This window comes from Phodopus roborovskii, unplaced genomic scaffold, assembly GCF_943737965.1.
Source record: "Phodopus roborovskii unplaced genomic scaffold, PHOROB, whole genome shotgun sequence".
NCBI lineage: Eukaryota > Metazoa > Chordata > Mammalia > Rodentia > Cricetidae > Phodopus > Phodopus roborovskii.
In genome coordinates this window covers 22,942,033-22,957,137 of record NW_026126541.1, presented here as the reverse complement: position 1 = coordinate 22,957,137, position 15,105 = coordinate 22,942,033, and the positions used below count along the sequence as shown (strand labels likewise).

The 15,105-nt window shown below is 42.6% G+C and overlaps 1 protein-coding gene across 1 annotated transcript; it reads right to left on the bottom strand.

Annotated features, from left to right (window-relative positions):
* Positions 1–2,169: 2,169 nt before the first annotated feature.
* Ankrd1 (ankyrin repeat domain 1) lies at positions 2,170–10,523 on the bottom strand. Its single transcript, XM_051199600.1, has 9 exons — positions 10,231–10,523; positions 9,428–9,607; positions 8,325–8,462; positions 7,995–8,102; positions 7,003–7,101; positions 5,839–5,937; positions 5,581–5,679; positions 5,359–5,457; positions 2,170–3,028 (listed from the first exon to the last, which is right to left on the bottom strand). Exons 1-9 carry the CDS (start codon positions 10,255–10,257, stop codon positions 2,918–2,920), a joined length of 960 nt encoding a protein of 319 aa, XP_051055557.1. The 5' UTR covers positions 10,258–10,523; the 3' UTR covers positions 2,170–2,917.
* Between the last annotated feature and the right edge of the window lie 4,582 nt (positions 10,524–15,105).

The following is a 15,105-nucleotide window of genomic DNA, read 5'->3' as shown; positions in this document are numbered from 1 at the left end:
CAAATCTGGGGGGCAGATCTGATTGAATAACCCTGATCTTGAAGGCCTTGCCTAGATTGGAGGCCACCGATTACAAGGCAGACTCTCATAAGATGTCAGCATGTTTGATAAGACTAGGTCACTGATCAAAAGGGCTGAGTGAAAATGAAGTCAGGAACAACCTCCAGAACTCCCCTTCGGCTGATGCACTGTGCCCTTCAGGGAGAAAGGGAACAAGACAAAAAGACCATGAGCAGAGCTTGTCCTGGGGTAGACAAGCTTCTAATGACTGTCATAGAAATGGAATTTCCCCAAAGATGAACCAGAGCTGGTCCCCATCCCCATGCTTTACTTCTATGCTGTCTTGTGCCTGGTGTTTCTTTATTAATAAAAATATTTAAATGTAACAATGCAAACCTTACCCTGAACTCTTTTTCTCTTTTTAACATCCCCCAGCTCTTGGGGTCAAAGAAGCCCAGAAAAGACACTTTGGCACAAACTAACATATCTAAGAAATACCTGTCAAATATCAATGTGAGCAAGAGAAACATGATCTAGATCCCATAGCTTAGATCACTGGTTTTTAACCTATAGGCTGAGACCGCTCCGGATCCTTCCATGGGGGTCACTGAAGATCATCAGAATACATGGATGTTTACATCATGATTCATGGCAGCAGCAGCAATGAAAATAATTTTATGGTTAGGGTCATCACAACATGAGGAACTGTGTTAAAAGGTTGCAGCATTGGGAAGGTTGAGAACCACTGCCTTAGAGTTCTGACCAGGTGACCCAGCTATGGGGAAGGTGAGGGTAACAAATGATTAGGAGAGAACTGAGAATCTGCCACTCAGTTCTCCATGTGAGAGGGGGAGCTCTGTGAGCTGGTATGAAGACAGATAGAAGGAGCCAATAGCATTTCAGATCATCCTTGCAACTCCATGTGCATCCATGGCTGAATGATTGGAAGATGTCTTGGTTACAGACTGTGCCTGTACTCTCCCACAAAATAGTAGAGGCACGTGTAAGAGGTTGATATATGCAGTCCTACTTGGTGTGAGTTCCAGGGGAACACAGTGCTAGGGTTTGGCATGAGTCTTTCTCAGGCAGGCATCATATGTCCCATGTTCCAAACATTCATTGCCCACACCCTTGAGCTTATCATCTCCTGTTGCCTAGGCTTGAATTCATTGTTGAAAATTGCCTTCAAGCTTGACACCCCCAAGAAGTCCTAAAACCCCCATCTCCACCACATATGGATCTCCATATTTTAGACACTGAGAGAGCACTCCAGAGCCTCCCTTCATTGGATCTAAAATGCACTGATACTACCTATTTATTTCTACTTGTTTCTTCAATGTCTGTCCCTGTAGGGCCCAGATGATCGGGTTTTTCTCACTGGAGGTCTTCAGCGCCCCACTCAGCATTTGGCAACAAAACTTTTCCCTTTGGAGGTCAAAAGTCATTGACCCAGAATGTTCTCTCATGGAAGGCCTCCGACCCTGTCAGCGCCTGTCCACAATACAATGATGGATAAGCTCCTAATTAGTGAGTCAAGCCCTCAAGATTTGTTTGTTTAACCTGCAGTAACCATTCTTCCCACCAGGGGTCTCTTTTCCCACACCATTGGAACGAAATAATGGCTTCGCACCCGCCCCCCCACCATCTTAGCTCTGATAGGACAGGAGCTGGTAAGAAATGCAGATTCACAGGGCCCACCTGACACCAGCTGAGTGTAATTCTTCAGTTTATCAAGATACTTGGGTGACTGATCATCACATTAAGTACTAAGACTGGTTTCTACAGGACATTTTTTGTTTTCCTTCCCCTCCTCCTCCTTCATTTCTTACTATTTTTAAATTTGTTTTATTTTCATGTATGTGTTAGGCTATATGCATGTATGAGCACCATGTGCATGTCTGGTGCCTGAGGAAGTCTGAAGAGAGCATCGGACCCCCTGGGACTGGCTGTATGGAGAGCTGTGAGCCACCATGTAGTGCTGGGAACTGAACTCAGGTCCTAGGCAAAAACAGCAAGGGCTATTAAACCCTGCCTGAGCCATCTTCCCAAATCCTTAGACATTCCTAACCTGAAAAAGCTGGGAAACACTGACAAATAAACATCTTCCTAAATGACTCTTCTTCCATGAGAAGGTCCCACCATTGCACCGACAAAGAACTTAGAACATAGTTTAGAATTTGTTTGCATTTATTATGAATATAAAATATACATACAACACAATATATATTTACACATTTACAGTGTCCTTCCTTCTGCCTTTTATTTCATGGAACTCAGTTTATCCTGGCCCTACTGCCCACGCCCTCCTCCACCTCCCCACACTCTCTTCACCTCGGGACCTCGTGTGGCTTGGTAAACAACCAATCAAACCAAACCTATGGGTGAACAGCCGGCTTCGGTGTCTGTCCTGCAGAATTGCTTCCATTCTTTTCCTCATCAACACATGCCTTCCGCTGCTTCATTCAGATACCAGCCGTAAGAATTCAGAAGAAAGCTGCAATTCTTACCCTCAACAGTAAAAGCTACCTTGAATAGCTTCCATGAGACCCAGGGCAAAAGTATGCAACTAGACACCATGCACCCACAGGTTTAAGATCTATGGGAAGACGCTGAATGCTGCATACAGATTAAGTTTTACTTCTCCCCCCACCCCCCTCCTGCAAAAAAAAAAAAATGCTTGTGAAAGCCTGAATACCAGTGTTAGGAAATAAATAAATAAATAGGAATAAATATAAATACAATATTGAGCAACACTGAAGGAGATTTTGACACCTATAGCCCAGTGCTTTCTTGCAGCATCTTTAAGGTATCTCCCTACCCTCCGGTGGACAAAAGCTGGATTTCATAGTTGCTTGCTCTTGCGGTAGGCAGTGCTTCGGAAGTGCCTGTCAACGGCTCCTGTAGACAGTCCCCTTTCCTAGAATGTAGCTATGCGAGAGCTTTTGTAGCCATTCTCTTTGAGGCTGTTGAATATTGCTTTGGTTCCATTCTGCCAGTGCAGGACCAGGTCCATGGGGGTCTTCCCAGCCTACACAGAAGAAAGGGAAATTCGAGTTCCAGGTGGGAGGCGCCTGTCAGTTCACACTCTGTATCTACCTTAGGTATATTATCAAAGTGTATGCTTTTGCTATGAGTGATCTACTATCTGTTCAAACTATCCTGTCACTGATTTTCATGTTGGGTTGTTTTTGTTTTTTCTTTTTTCTTTTCTTTTTTTTTTTTGGGGGGGGGGGGGCTTCTCCTTCCACCATTCACAGAACTATCCCAGGTATTCAAGGAGGGGAAAGCAAAAACAAAAAACAAAACAAAATAAATAAATAAAACCCTGGTCCTTAGGCACTAAAGAGTCTCAAATTATTGTGAAATTAAAACATGTATATAGGTATTTCTAGAACCTTGCCGAAGGACTCAGAGGAGGCATTATTTAATGCCTCTTATGTGGTAAGTATACTGCCACCAGGCCATAGGTAGCCAGGCAGTTGCTGTCTGGCTGCTGACTGCTCTGTGGGTTCCTCACAACTTCTCAGAATTTTCACCAAAAACTTTAGTTTCTTTGAAATTGATGTCAGTGACATGTAAATAAATAATGTTTTCATTCCCAAATTTGATCTCCCTTATGCACATGTCTCAAGATGCTTACACATCTCTTTAGATAGGAGAAGTCCTGTTACTATCTGTATTCAGCTCAGTAGTACTCCTGATCCCAGAGGTTGTAGACTGGCAGCTTTGATATGTTAATCAGTCAGAGACCTGGTTTTTCCCAGGTTGGAGGGGGAAGGAAGAATCAAGAGATTTTCTATATGGATTTATGACTTTTACAAAAAAAAAAAAAAAAATCAGGAAAGACTCCTAATTCCACAGTGTTTCGAGGAACTGGATTGGAGAAGAGCCACCATCTGCACAGACACAGCATAGATCCTAGTAGCCACTCACTGGTGTCATTTATGTGACCTACCTGGTGACTATATGCATCCCATTCATTTCTGCTTGTAGTCTTTCATGGCTTGTAAAAATAAGTAAATAAACCTTTATCTTCTGCATCTTTGAAGATAGACTTGATTGTACTTTCAGCTCATTTTTAAAGAGAGAAAATTTTGGGTGACACCAATCCCAGTACCTAGCACAGGGGACCCTACTGCTAACTTGTTTCAAGCCAAGAAGGCTCCAGCTAACCACTAATCACCATTGTTTCTTCTTGTCATATTCCCACTCCATGTAGCCCAAGCTAGTCTTGAGCCTAAAAGCTTCTTCCAAGTGCTGGAATGTGGGGCACACTCAGCTCCCTTTTTAATTATCCTTCAGCCTCTTAGTAACACAAGAGGAGGATGTGGTCGTCTGCCTCAAGAAGACCTTTCCTCTTTTGTAATGATTCTCCAAAATCCCCAAGAGCATTTCTTTGGTGATTTCTCCCTATTCCTCCTACAGACCTTCTTTAAGTTAGGGTAGATGATGCTTGTCTGGAGATTGTAGTCACAAGAGTAAGCTGCTTACATTCCCCATGTACAAATATACTTGTGTACATATGTACTTATGTAGGAATTCTTGGGACCTAACGTAGGAAATTATTTCAAGACACATGCATGTAAAGTGACGACTGAATGGTAGTTTCTTTCAAAAAGAATCAGAAAAGCATGGTGACCCTGAAAAACTGGCAACATTTTACAATGTTGTAAGAAAAAAAGGACTATTTGGAATTCCCCAGATTGGATATTGATTAGTTTCAGTCTCTGTAATTTGGAGCTATTTCCAGAAAGGTGGGTGTATCCATTCTTTCCTACTCCAGGCTCTACTCAGCCAGGAATGACCAGGGCAAGTTGGAATCATTCAATGTGGTTCTTATTTTTATCTTTTAAAGATTTGTTTATTTATGCACTATATATATAATATATATATATATATATATATGTATGTATGTGTGGGTGTGGGTGTGTGTGCTTTGTCTGCTGTATGCACACCTGCAAGCCAGAAGAGGGCATTGGATCCCATTATAGTTGGTTGTGAGCCACCATGTGGTTGCAGGGGATTGAACTCAGGTCCTCTGGAAGAGCAGCTAGTGCTCTTAACCATCGAGCCATCTCTCCAGCCCCACAATGTATATTTTAAAGGTGACACTTTTGGCCATCTTTTCTTCAAGACTAATCTTTCAAAGACCTATTAGGCTCCAAGGTCAGAGCAGAAGTTCTAGTTTCCCTATGTCTGATTCTGTGACCTGAGTCCTTGCCAAGTCTCACCCTGGCCTTATAGAAACAGACACATTTGGACTACCAGGGTACCTCAAAAATTACTAGCATGGGAATAATACTTTCAAATATCTGAGAATTTGAAAGTACCAGTGGTACCTTGGCTTTGACTACTTACACAGTTCTTGACGTTGAGGTCCGCCCCGAAGGTCATTAAGAGCCGAATCATCTTATAGCGATTCAGCCTCACAGCATCGTGCAGTGGGGTATCTCCTTCCTAGAAGCAGGGTAAGCAGATACGCTAAGTGTGAAGCCAGGAAGTGGGTCCTGCTGGGGTACCCCAGCTTGCCTGAATGATTTCAAATAAGCTCATTGTGACTCAGCCTTGTCAGCTACTCACCCTGTCCTTGGCATTGAGATCTGCCTCGCAGGCGATGAGGTGCTCTGCGCATTCGTAGTGACCAGTCCTCACCGCCACATGCAGCGCTGTGCTGAGCAGCTAAAATGTTAGAAAACGGAAAAGGATGAGAACAGACACTGTCTAGGCCTCAAGGCACGTGCAAATGGGATGGTGCGGCTGAGGTGTCCACAGAATAAGGACTGACAGGACCTCCGTGGGCAGGCAGGAAGCAAAGCCTAAGGAAGGGCAGGGAAATACCTTGTCTCGTGCATTAATTTTGGCGCCTTTGTTCAACAACAGTTTCAGGACGTCCAGGTTTCCTCCACGACATGCCCAGTGGATGGCCGTGGATTCAAGCTAATTGGAAAAGAAAAAAAAAAAAAACACAAGACAAGACAGTGTGAAAGAAAATCTTGTTGGGGCTTGGGCTTGTTCTTTAGTTTCAAAGGCTCTGGGACTATGGGCAAGGGATAGTTCTTGGTACTATTGGCCTTGAGAACCACTTCCGAGTTTCTTGCTAAATAGCTCAACTAAACTGTGAGTGAGTGGCTGGGTTTGTAGTTAGGAGGACTTTAATATGTCTGATTACATTCCAGAATATCTCGGTCTGGATCTAACCCTCATCCCATCTCCCTGTCTTTCTCCGGCCATCTCCTGCTGGCTCTGTGCTGCTGTTTATACTAGCACAGCCTAGGCACCTCAGCTGTCAATCAAGTTGAAGAAATTGCCACCTCTCTGCTTTGCTCCGTACATCTCTGGACTTTCAGATTCCAAATTTGGAGATTTGGGCATCTCTTCATCCAAACTTTATTATCATTGGTTCTTAATTTTTTTTTCAATATTTTGACCTTTGATTTAATTCAGGCTAGGCTCTTTGGAATTTTTTTTTCCTTTTCCATTTTACCATAATGTCAAATTGAGCTGCATATACATAAATGAAGCATTTTCCAGTTCAATCTTCAGGGTATAAATTACATTGTATACTGGTCTTTATGGAAATCGCAGCAGCTGATTGTTAGGGTCTGAATAGCAGCCACTTTCCTGAGACCAGATTCATTTAGCATGCAGCCTGACTCCAAATCTCATCGGTGGCAATTGGCATCCATCATATAAAGTATGTAGCTAGGAAATTCTCATGCGTTGCTGGCAGCCGAGGGGCCAGGAGCAGGCTCTGCTGTCTGATGGAAGGAGAGTGGTGTTGAAAGGCCAGGAATGCTACTGACTTGATAATGACCCAAAGTCTCTGGTGAGGTTACTGAATTCTGCCCAACAACTTTCCCTTCCTTCTCCTCTGCAACACTCCCCTCCTTTTCAGATCAATTTGCAATCCAATTGGGCCAGTTTTTCGTTGTGCGTTTTCCTGAGCTTTTTTCGGATAGTCTGCTTATTTTGGCTCATTTCCAAGCAAAGAAATATATTTACCATATCACGGAATTCAATCTGGGCTCCAGCCTCCATTAACTTTTCCACAATTGCCAAGTGTCCTTCTAGGCATGCTCTATGGAGAGCGGTCCGTTTATACTGTCAAAGATTAAAACAAGAGATAGTGGTGCATATAAAAATGCATATAATCCTTTAAGAGCTATAAAGCTGGGACTATGATGACCTAAGTGATAGAAAGGCCAGGATTGTTTTATGAATCAGAATGCCAGAGCTCACTGAAATTGCAGGATTAGAATAATTATCTGGCAGCTAGAACCTGAGCTTCCTGTCCTAGGCTCTTCCTAAGTGCTAAAGGCCAAGGGCGGCGGATGTGGACTTCAAACCTAAAAACCCATCTCGATGCTGAAAGGTCCCTTTTTGTGCACATGCCAAATACAGCAGATGGTTTTCTTCTATCCAGAATGGATATCAAAAACCATTCAATTCCGTTTTTCAAAGAAAGGAAACTTCAGCTTTGGTGAGAGCCGCCGGATCAGTTCTCGAGAGAAGCAATACAAAGTTGTGACTTCTGACAAGTTGGCTTTGTATTAATGAGCCAGTAGACTAATGGAATGAACCAGACTGTGCTTACAGATACATGGCTACTAAGTCAACGCACAGGAGCTGCTCCCAATCAGGTAGTGACTGGGAATTCCACCTTCCCCTTCTAACGCTGGGTCTGATGAAAAAAAAAAAAAAAAAAAAAAAAACTGCTATTAATACCTTTCTCCCAAAGATATGTTTTGGCCTGGAAGTCTATCCAAAGGATCTAAGAAGTTAAAGACACTGTCTTCATATAAGACAGGCAGAATCATATGAGAACAGAAAAACTCCATGCAATCTATCATACTAATCTAGTATTTGGGGGTTGTGGAGTAGGGGAGAAAAATGCAGTTATTTTTATGCTCCTGGCAGATGTAGCAACAGCTGGAGAACCTTTTAAGTGGAAGACTGTGTTTGCCTGCCTCCAGGAAGTCATGGGTGAGCCTTACCTCATCGCAGACATCAGGGCTGTTCTTGTCGGACAGGAATTTCTCTACAACTGGCAGTTTGTTCTCCAGCGCAGCTTTGAGAAACCTCGGCACATCCACAGGTTCAGCCTAAAATGAGGAAGAGAGGAAGAAATGAGAGGTGGTTAGGGAGGGAGACGGAGAGAGAGAAGGAGAGGAGAAGGAACGGGAGGGTGGTAAAGAAATGGAGGGGAAAGTTGAGAGCAAAGAAGAGAGAGATTGAGGAGAAAGGAAGAAAAGGGTCTCCCCTCCACAGCACTCACCCCTGCAACCCACATGGTTGTACAGTACTAGAAACCAAACAGTCCTTACAATAATTTCAGGTTCTGGTTCCTTCACAACTGCAACTTTCGTTTTCTTGTATTTTTTTCTTTTCTTCAGTTGAACAATTATTTCAAGGTCTTCTAAGTTTTCAAGCTTTGATCTTTGTCCTAGTTTTTTCTTTTTAAGCTAGAGAGAGAAAGAGAGGAAGAGAGAGAGAGAGAGAGAGAGAGAGAGAGAGAGAGAGAGAGAGAGAGAAGACATCAGATATTTAAAAATATGGTGAGTTCTAATATTTAAAGATATGGTGAGTTCTAACTGTAGTGTATAAACAACACCTGCAGTGTTTAAGGGAAGTGTGTGAATGGTTTGCTCATAAAGGAAATTTAAAACACTTTTAGGTAAATGTCTGACTTCAGTGATTTTTTTTTTCATTAAAGTATCTGGGGTCAAATTTTAATCTGTCTTATTTGCTTTCTGTGCTTATAGAGCTAGCTCTTGACTAATTGGATGGAGGCACAAAGGAGTTTCTCAGTGATCATTTTGTAATTAGTACCATAAGCCCCAGATTTCTATAGAATTTGTTTTCTCACTCTCAAAAACTAAAGTATGTTTTAGCTAGGAAAGAAAATGCATATTAAGGTCTCAGATATCGATGCATTCTCTCTCAAGTGGTCCCCACTACTCAGAGTCTCAGACACAGAGACCACTGCCAACTGGTGCACTTGTTATTATGTTAGTGAGCTATAAACTTCAATAAAAACGTCAACAAAAATTAATGTCAATAAGTATAGCAAACTTATTCTGACTATGATCCATGACAACTAATGTTATCAAAAAGAAGAAATCTCACCTTGACATTAAGTAAACAGTGTGCCCCATTGGGGTTTCCCTAATTATGATTGTCTTTCTGTCTTTTGACCAAAACATAGCACATAAAATCATTGATTCAGAATCCAGAGGTCATGGTCTCAACTCAGAATCATTTCCCCAATTATTTCAATGTATACTACCTCTTTGCATCTTTGTGGGTTCAAATTTGGTGAAGAGCCATCCTTAGAACAGTTTATTTATTTTCCTTCTCTCTTCCCATCTTCTTCCAGGGATCTCCACACCCCAGTGTCCCACTAGTAGATTCTAAGGAAGGCCCTTACCTCTGCCTCTCGCTGTTTCTCGCTTTTCCATTGTTGCTCCTCTGGGTTCACGTGGTGGACTGGAAGTGTCTTCAAATCCTCTTGTTTCTCCAAAGCAATGGCAGCTTCATATTCGCCAGCTCTGAACTCCCCAGGAAGGAATTCCCCTGCAACCCCACTGCTGTTCTTCTTGCCTGTCACCTACATGTGAGGAGGATGGTGACATCAGAACCAGTCTGCCCATCTTAGGCTCACTCTCCACAAGAGACGCTGCAGGAGGCCCTCAGTCCTTCCTCCCTGATGACGGACACATTCAGGCAGTGCACTGTCAGAGGCGTCACTACAGATCTCCCAGGATGACCTTCGGGTCCTGTCTAAATCTCTCAAGACGAAGACGAGGTGTGTATCAGGTTGACACACATAAATTCACTTTTAGCCACACGACCTACTTTCTCTTAGGAAATTCACTAACTAAATTCACCTACTTTTCAAATCTTTCATTTCAGCCTTGAGTTGTAAAGTTCCCAGACAATTATTTCTGCAGGAAAATTTGTACCTCAAGCCATGATGACTACATTATTGCATATCATAGTAATGAAACCCAAGGAGAGGACAATAAAGAAGAAATATGCAGAAAATGCATTGCAGTCAGCTCCCCCCACCACCACCACTTTCTCTTGTTTGATCACATAAACAAACCCTGCCCCACACTTGACATTTACAGGCTTCCCTTACATTGTGCCTGAAAAGGAAAGGGCATCTGAACTTTCGAATCAAAGCCAAGATGAGGCAGGTATTGCCAGGTGAGAAGATGTCTTACATACCAGTTCTTCTACCCTCAGCACCATCATATTGGCAGCGGTGGGTCTATGTTCTCCTCTCTCGTGGATGAACCCCTGGAGTTGGCTCTGCGGAGTCCCTCCACACCAGCTGGTTATATAGTTAGGGCTGGGTGAGATAATCTTCCAACCTGGGAAGTCAAGTATCACCCCTGCCCCGCCCCCACCGATTGCCAACTCAGAGGCAGGTGAATTTTCATTCCAGACTCAGTGTCTGGGAAGCCCAAGAGGGAGGAGATGACAAGCTGGCCACAGTGTGTGCGAATCAGGAAGAAATGTGAGAGGGCCATTCCTTTGGCAGTGACCACACAGCTCAGCAATGCGAGTCATCCTACTTATCGGGAAGCCAGGGACAGCTGTCTGTTAATATTGCACCACATTGCTGCTCTTTTCCCTTCTTTGCCAGCTTTCATATGACTAGCCTATCAAGAAAATGCAAGCACTGTGCATCACACTCACAGGAATACGATATCTTTCTGATAAGTGGACTTATCAGCACTCCAGTTGGGGGGAAGTGTTGCTTCAGGACATCCTATTCCTGTGGATAAACAGCCCAAGAGGAAGGAGGTGGGTCTTGGTGGCACTTGTCTATATCTGTTTGGAATTCTCTGGAGTGATGTCTGGGGCTAAAATGGCCCCATGACATGCCACCTTACCATCATTACAAGAAATTGAAAGCATTCAGTAATGCACTTTTATTTTATGGTGTCACCGGCCATAATTAGCACATGGCATGCTTACTGTGTTCTAAAACTGAAGGCTAATCAAGAGTGTTTCCCTCAAAATGGATCAGTGTGGTCCAGAGACAGGTATGAGGCCAGTTATTAGCAGAAGCACAACCTTGATGCTGTCATGGAGATAAAGTTTTCAAATGCTGTGGGGAAAGCTTGAGTAAGCCTGAGGAAAATGCAGATTTGAAGCTGGAGACTTGTGGGCTAATGATAGAGCATCTGCCTAGATACAAGAGACTATTGTGTTCCATCTCTCACCCTGAAACAAGAAAGCCACAAGCTTTGCTCCTGAGAGAGGCAAAAATGGTTGTTTCTGACTTCTCATCACGGAGGTGTTATATTATGAAAAATAAAAATATTTAAGTCTTTTTATAGTTCAAGGGAAAGATTATATCTTCAAAGTCACTTGCAAGACTTTTTTTATGAAAGGGAAGGAAGAATGAAAGGAGATGTTAGTATTGGAGGGAAGTGTTAATTAGTGGGTTATGTTTGCTGTTAGACCTTTTATGTCTGTTCCTCCTCAAATCCACCGTTCAGTGAGCATGGTTGCTATTCTCACCCCTACAGCTGAAAATATTCATTCAATAAATTGTTTCTAGAACCTTCAGAATGAGACATTGTCCTGAAAACTAACACACTGACTAATACCTTGTATTTCATGGGGTCACCTCTCTTAATGTTCTACCCTGAGAGAGGCTATCAAAGGACAACAATAGCTCTCTTCTTTCTCATGGTTAACACCACCTCCTTTGGTCACTTGCAGTCAGAAGCAGCTATATTGCTTTTTTCATTCTTGTGGCCTTATGTTCAGACCTGGCTCAGAACTAAGGGGAGCGTGTGAGCTTCCCCTTGAAGAATGCCTCTGGGGTGTTGAGCAGTCTTGAATCCCAGAGCTCTTTGCATCTTCCAAGCTCAAGCAAAGCCAGGGATCTAGTTTTACAGAGAGGACACTGGGGCACAGAGACACTAGGCAGCTTGCTAGTGTTTAATGCATAGCCAGATGGTGAGGCTCTCATAATTCCACCCATGAGAAGCAGAAAATTGTGAGACCAGATCAAGTGTCCTGACATGGTTCCTACTCAGATTTACCCAGAGCCCAAACAAGCCTGACTGAAAGGTTTCTGTGAGCATGTCACTTCCGAGAATGCAAAATCAGGATGAAGGTTTACCATCCTCTCTCCACTCAGGTGGTTTCCCTAGAATCAGGCTGATCCTGAAGGAGAAGCTCCAGGAAATCCCAGTGAACACTTTGTAGAGGTTGGGCTTGAAGGGGCATTGGAATGAGCAGAATTCACAAAGGTGAAGAACTAGGAAGCTTTCATGGCTGGCAAAGCTACTGACAGGCAGACTTGCCCCCAGTGGTTTAGGTTTGTCATTACTAAACATGAGAGGATCCTCTTTGGATTGTTTACTCTGGTGTGTGTGTGTGTGTGTGTGTGTGTGTGTGTGTGTGTGTGTGTGTGCTGGGCATGAACACAAGGCCTCGGGCATGCCTATCTATGTTAAGTGCTGTACCACTGAGCTGTGCTTCAATCCTAAGTGTGGATTTTATTTTATTTTATTTTTTTGAGTCTAGATGCATGTAGGTCCCTAATAACAGATAAGGAAAAATTGTATTTTAAATCATTTTTATTAATCAAAATCGAGGGCAAAACTTCTCAACTGGAAAGAAAACTCACTTGATTTTAAGGCTCTTTCTTCCTATGAAAGTTCACATGGCAGATAAACTCAGAGGTTTGTATGTTTGACTTTATCACAGCCTCTGGGCATAACCTTCTTTGCCAAGATAGATTAAAGCAGCAAATCTCTTAGTTGAATCTCCAATCATTTAGCAATGCAATAGCAAGCATCTTTGATGAGAACCAGCAAGAGAATGACTCCAGAGCTCAGTTGGTGGGACTGTGCAAGCTTTGCTGTCTTCTTGGATTTATGCTTTAATGCATGAAATGACAGATGGTCAGAATCATAATCCTCTCTAGAGCAAGAACATATGTGAGGCAGAGAAGTATTCACTACTGGTACCCAGACCCCACCTAGGCTCAGGTGCTATAGTTCAACTACAAGGCTAATTTTGTCTTTCTGCAGATACAAAATATTTCATTTTCATACATCTGGCTCTATTTTTAATTGCATGGGTAACATGCACATCATTTTTAAAGATCAATAACATGGAGAATGTTTGTCTCTTGAGCACTTACTGAGTGTTAATTTGATGTATGACTTTTCCACTTATTAATAGGCCTTAGAGATCATTCTCTACCAGCACAAACAAATCTACCTCATTATTTTAAGGAGCTGGATGATTTAAACATATGAAATGCATATCTTATTTGACTTCTCTCCTATTTATGAGCAAGGCATTTTTCACAATGGTTGCTTTTATTTGCTATAACTGAAGGCGTTTTATAAAGCACATCAAATTTTATTGTTATTAACATTCCTTGACCTTAAAAAACCTAACTCAACACTAAAAGAGGAGCCCCAAGGACTGGCCAGATTCTGACTTGGAAGACATCTTGTTCCACTGTTGCACTTACACTTGCTTCTTTGCCAACCCCTGAATAGCCTCCTGGTCCCAGCTCTTGCTCACCTTCCTTGGCTCAGACAAATGCCCGGAATCCAAGTGTCCTTACAGCCAAAGATGACTCACTGGAAAATGCCAAAGGGAAGTCAAGGAAGCAAGCAAACAAGCTTTAAGGTTGTTTCTCCTCACCTGCCAACCAGGAATTGAACCATCCATGTATGAACAGCATAAAAGTATGCTGAGAACATTTGAGCAGTGTTTTGGCATCCACTGTTAAGGGACAAAAATGAAATGCTTCTACGCTGGGCTCTGAATAGGACTGACTTGAGTGGCAGAGAGTTACTGTTCAGAATACTAGAGGCCTCCTGACACTAGGTAGGTAAAAGCTGGAAGTCTAATCTCAGACACCTTGATACAATCTACAAAAGAAATCCCAGACAAGCCTCTAAAATGATACAGTCTAGAAATGATGACCCAGTCTAGGGTTCTTGACTGGGTTCGTTTTTCTCTGCCAGTTAAAGAATTGAATGGCAGGGAAATCCTGAGGCACAAAGGCAGTGTTAGAGAATTCTTATCACAGACAAAATTAACAGTAAGGCATTTCCTAAGGATAAACAAACACTTAATTTAGGGTTCATCAGCTTGAAGACAGGCAGAATGGTTGGTCTGCCACTGTTATGTGATTTATCATAATCCAACCTTGAACTTGTCGAGTCAATCCATCAGCAGGGAGCCTGCTGGCCTGAGACAAAAGTTACCAGGCTTTTGTCTCAAGTCAGGAGGTTAAGGAAGAAGTTAGCCACCTTGGAAATTCTTCATCTTTCTTACCTAACCATGGACCCTCTCCCTATCTGTCTACCCACCAGGGAGTCTATCTGGCTCCTAATCTCTCAGCCTGACAATAGGCCATGTATAAGAGTGAAAAAAGCACCTTCCTGTCAGTTCTGCTGTTCACATTAACTCATCTCAGCCAAGGGCAACAGATATACAGACACTAGAGTCAAGGAAGTCTAACCAAGGGACAATGTCCCATGTGAAAAGTTTACTTGAGGCAAAGGCAGATAATTCCATTCTAGCAATTGACTTCAGCTAACATTCAAGATCTGACTGAGAGCCTGAGACTTCAAAGGCATAGACAAATGCTAGGCAAGCCATTGGGCTAAATAAATATTTAGCTGAACTCCAGTGAGATTCTTAAATTCATTTCCAGCCAAACCACATAGCTTGAATTCTACTTTTAGTGTGAAATAAATTGCATCATTTTTCATGGTAATTGACAGGTAATCCCCTAGTAGTAAAGAAAGTCAAGGGTAAATGCTTATGGCTGAGGACTCTGTAGGGTAACACTTCATTATAATCCTCCAAATGCTAACAAACCCTAAAGAGTGCATCCTCCCAGTTAGAGCCCCAGAGATGCAAATTAGCATTTCCTAGTGTGGTAGCTCTGAGGACTGAGGACTTGCATATCTTAGAGGGCCATGAAGCTTAAAAAACAAACAGATGAAAACTTACACCCATGATTCCAGATACACACAATACAATCTCTGCCCTTAAGAACAAATATTGGGGTTTAAGAAAACTTTCTGGTGGTGCATTCTTTTAATC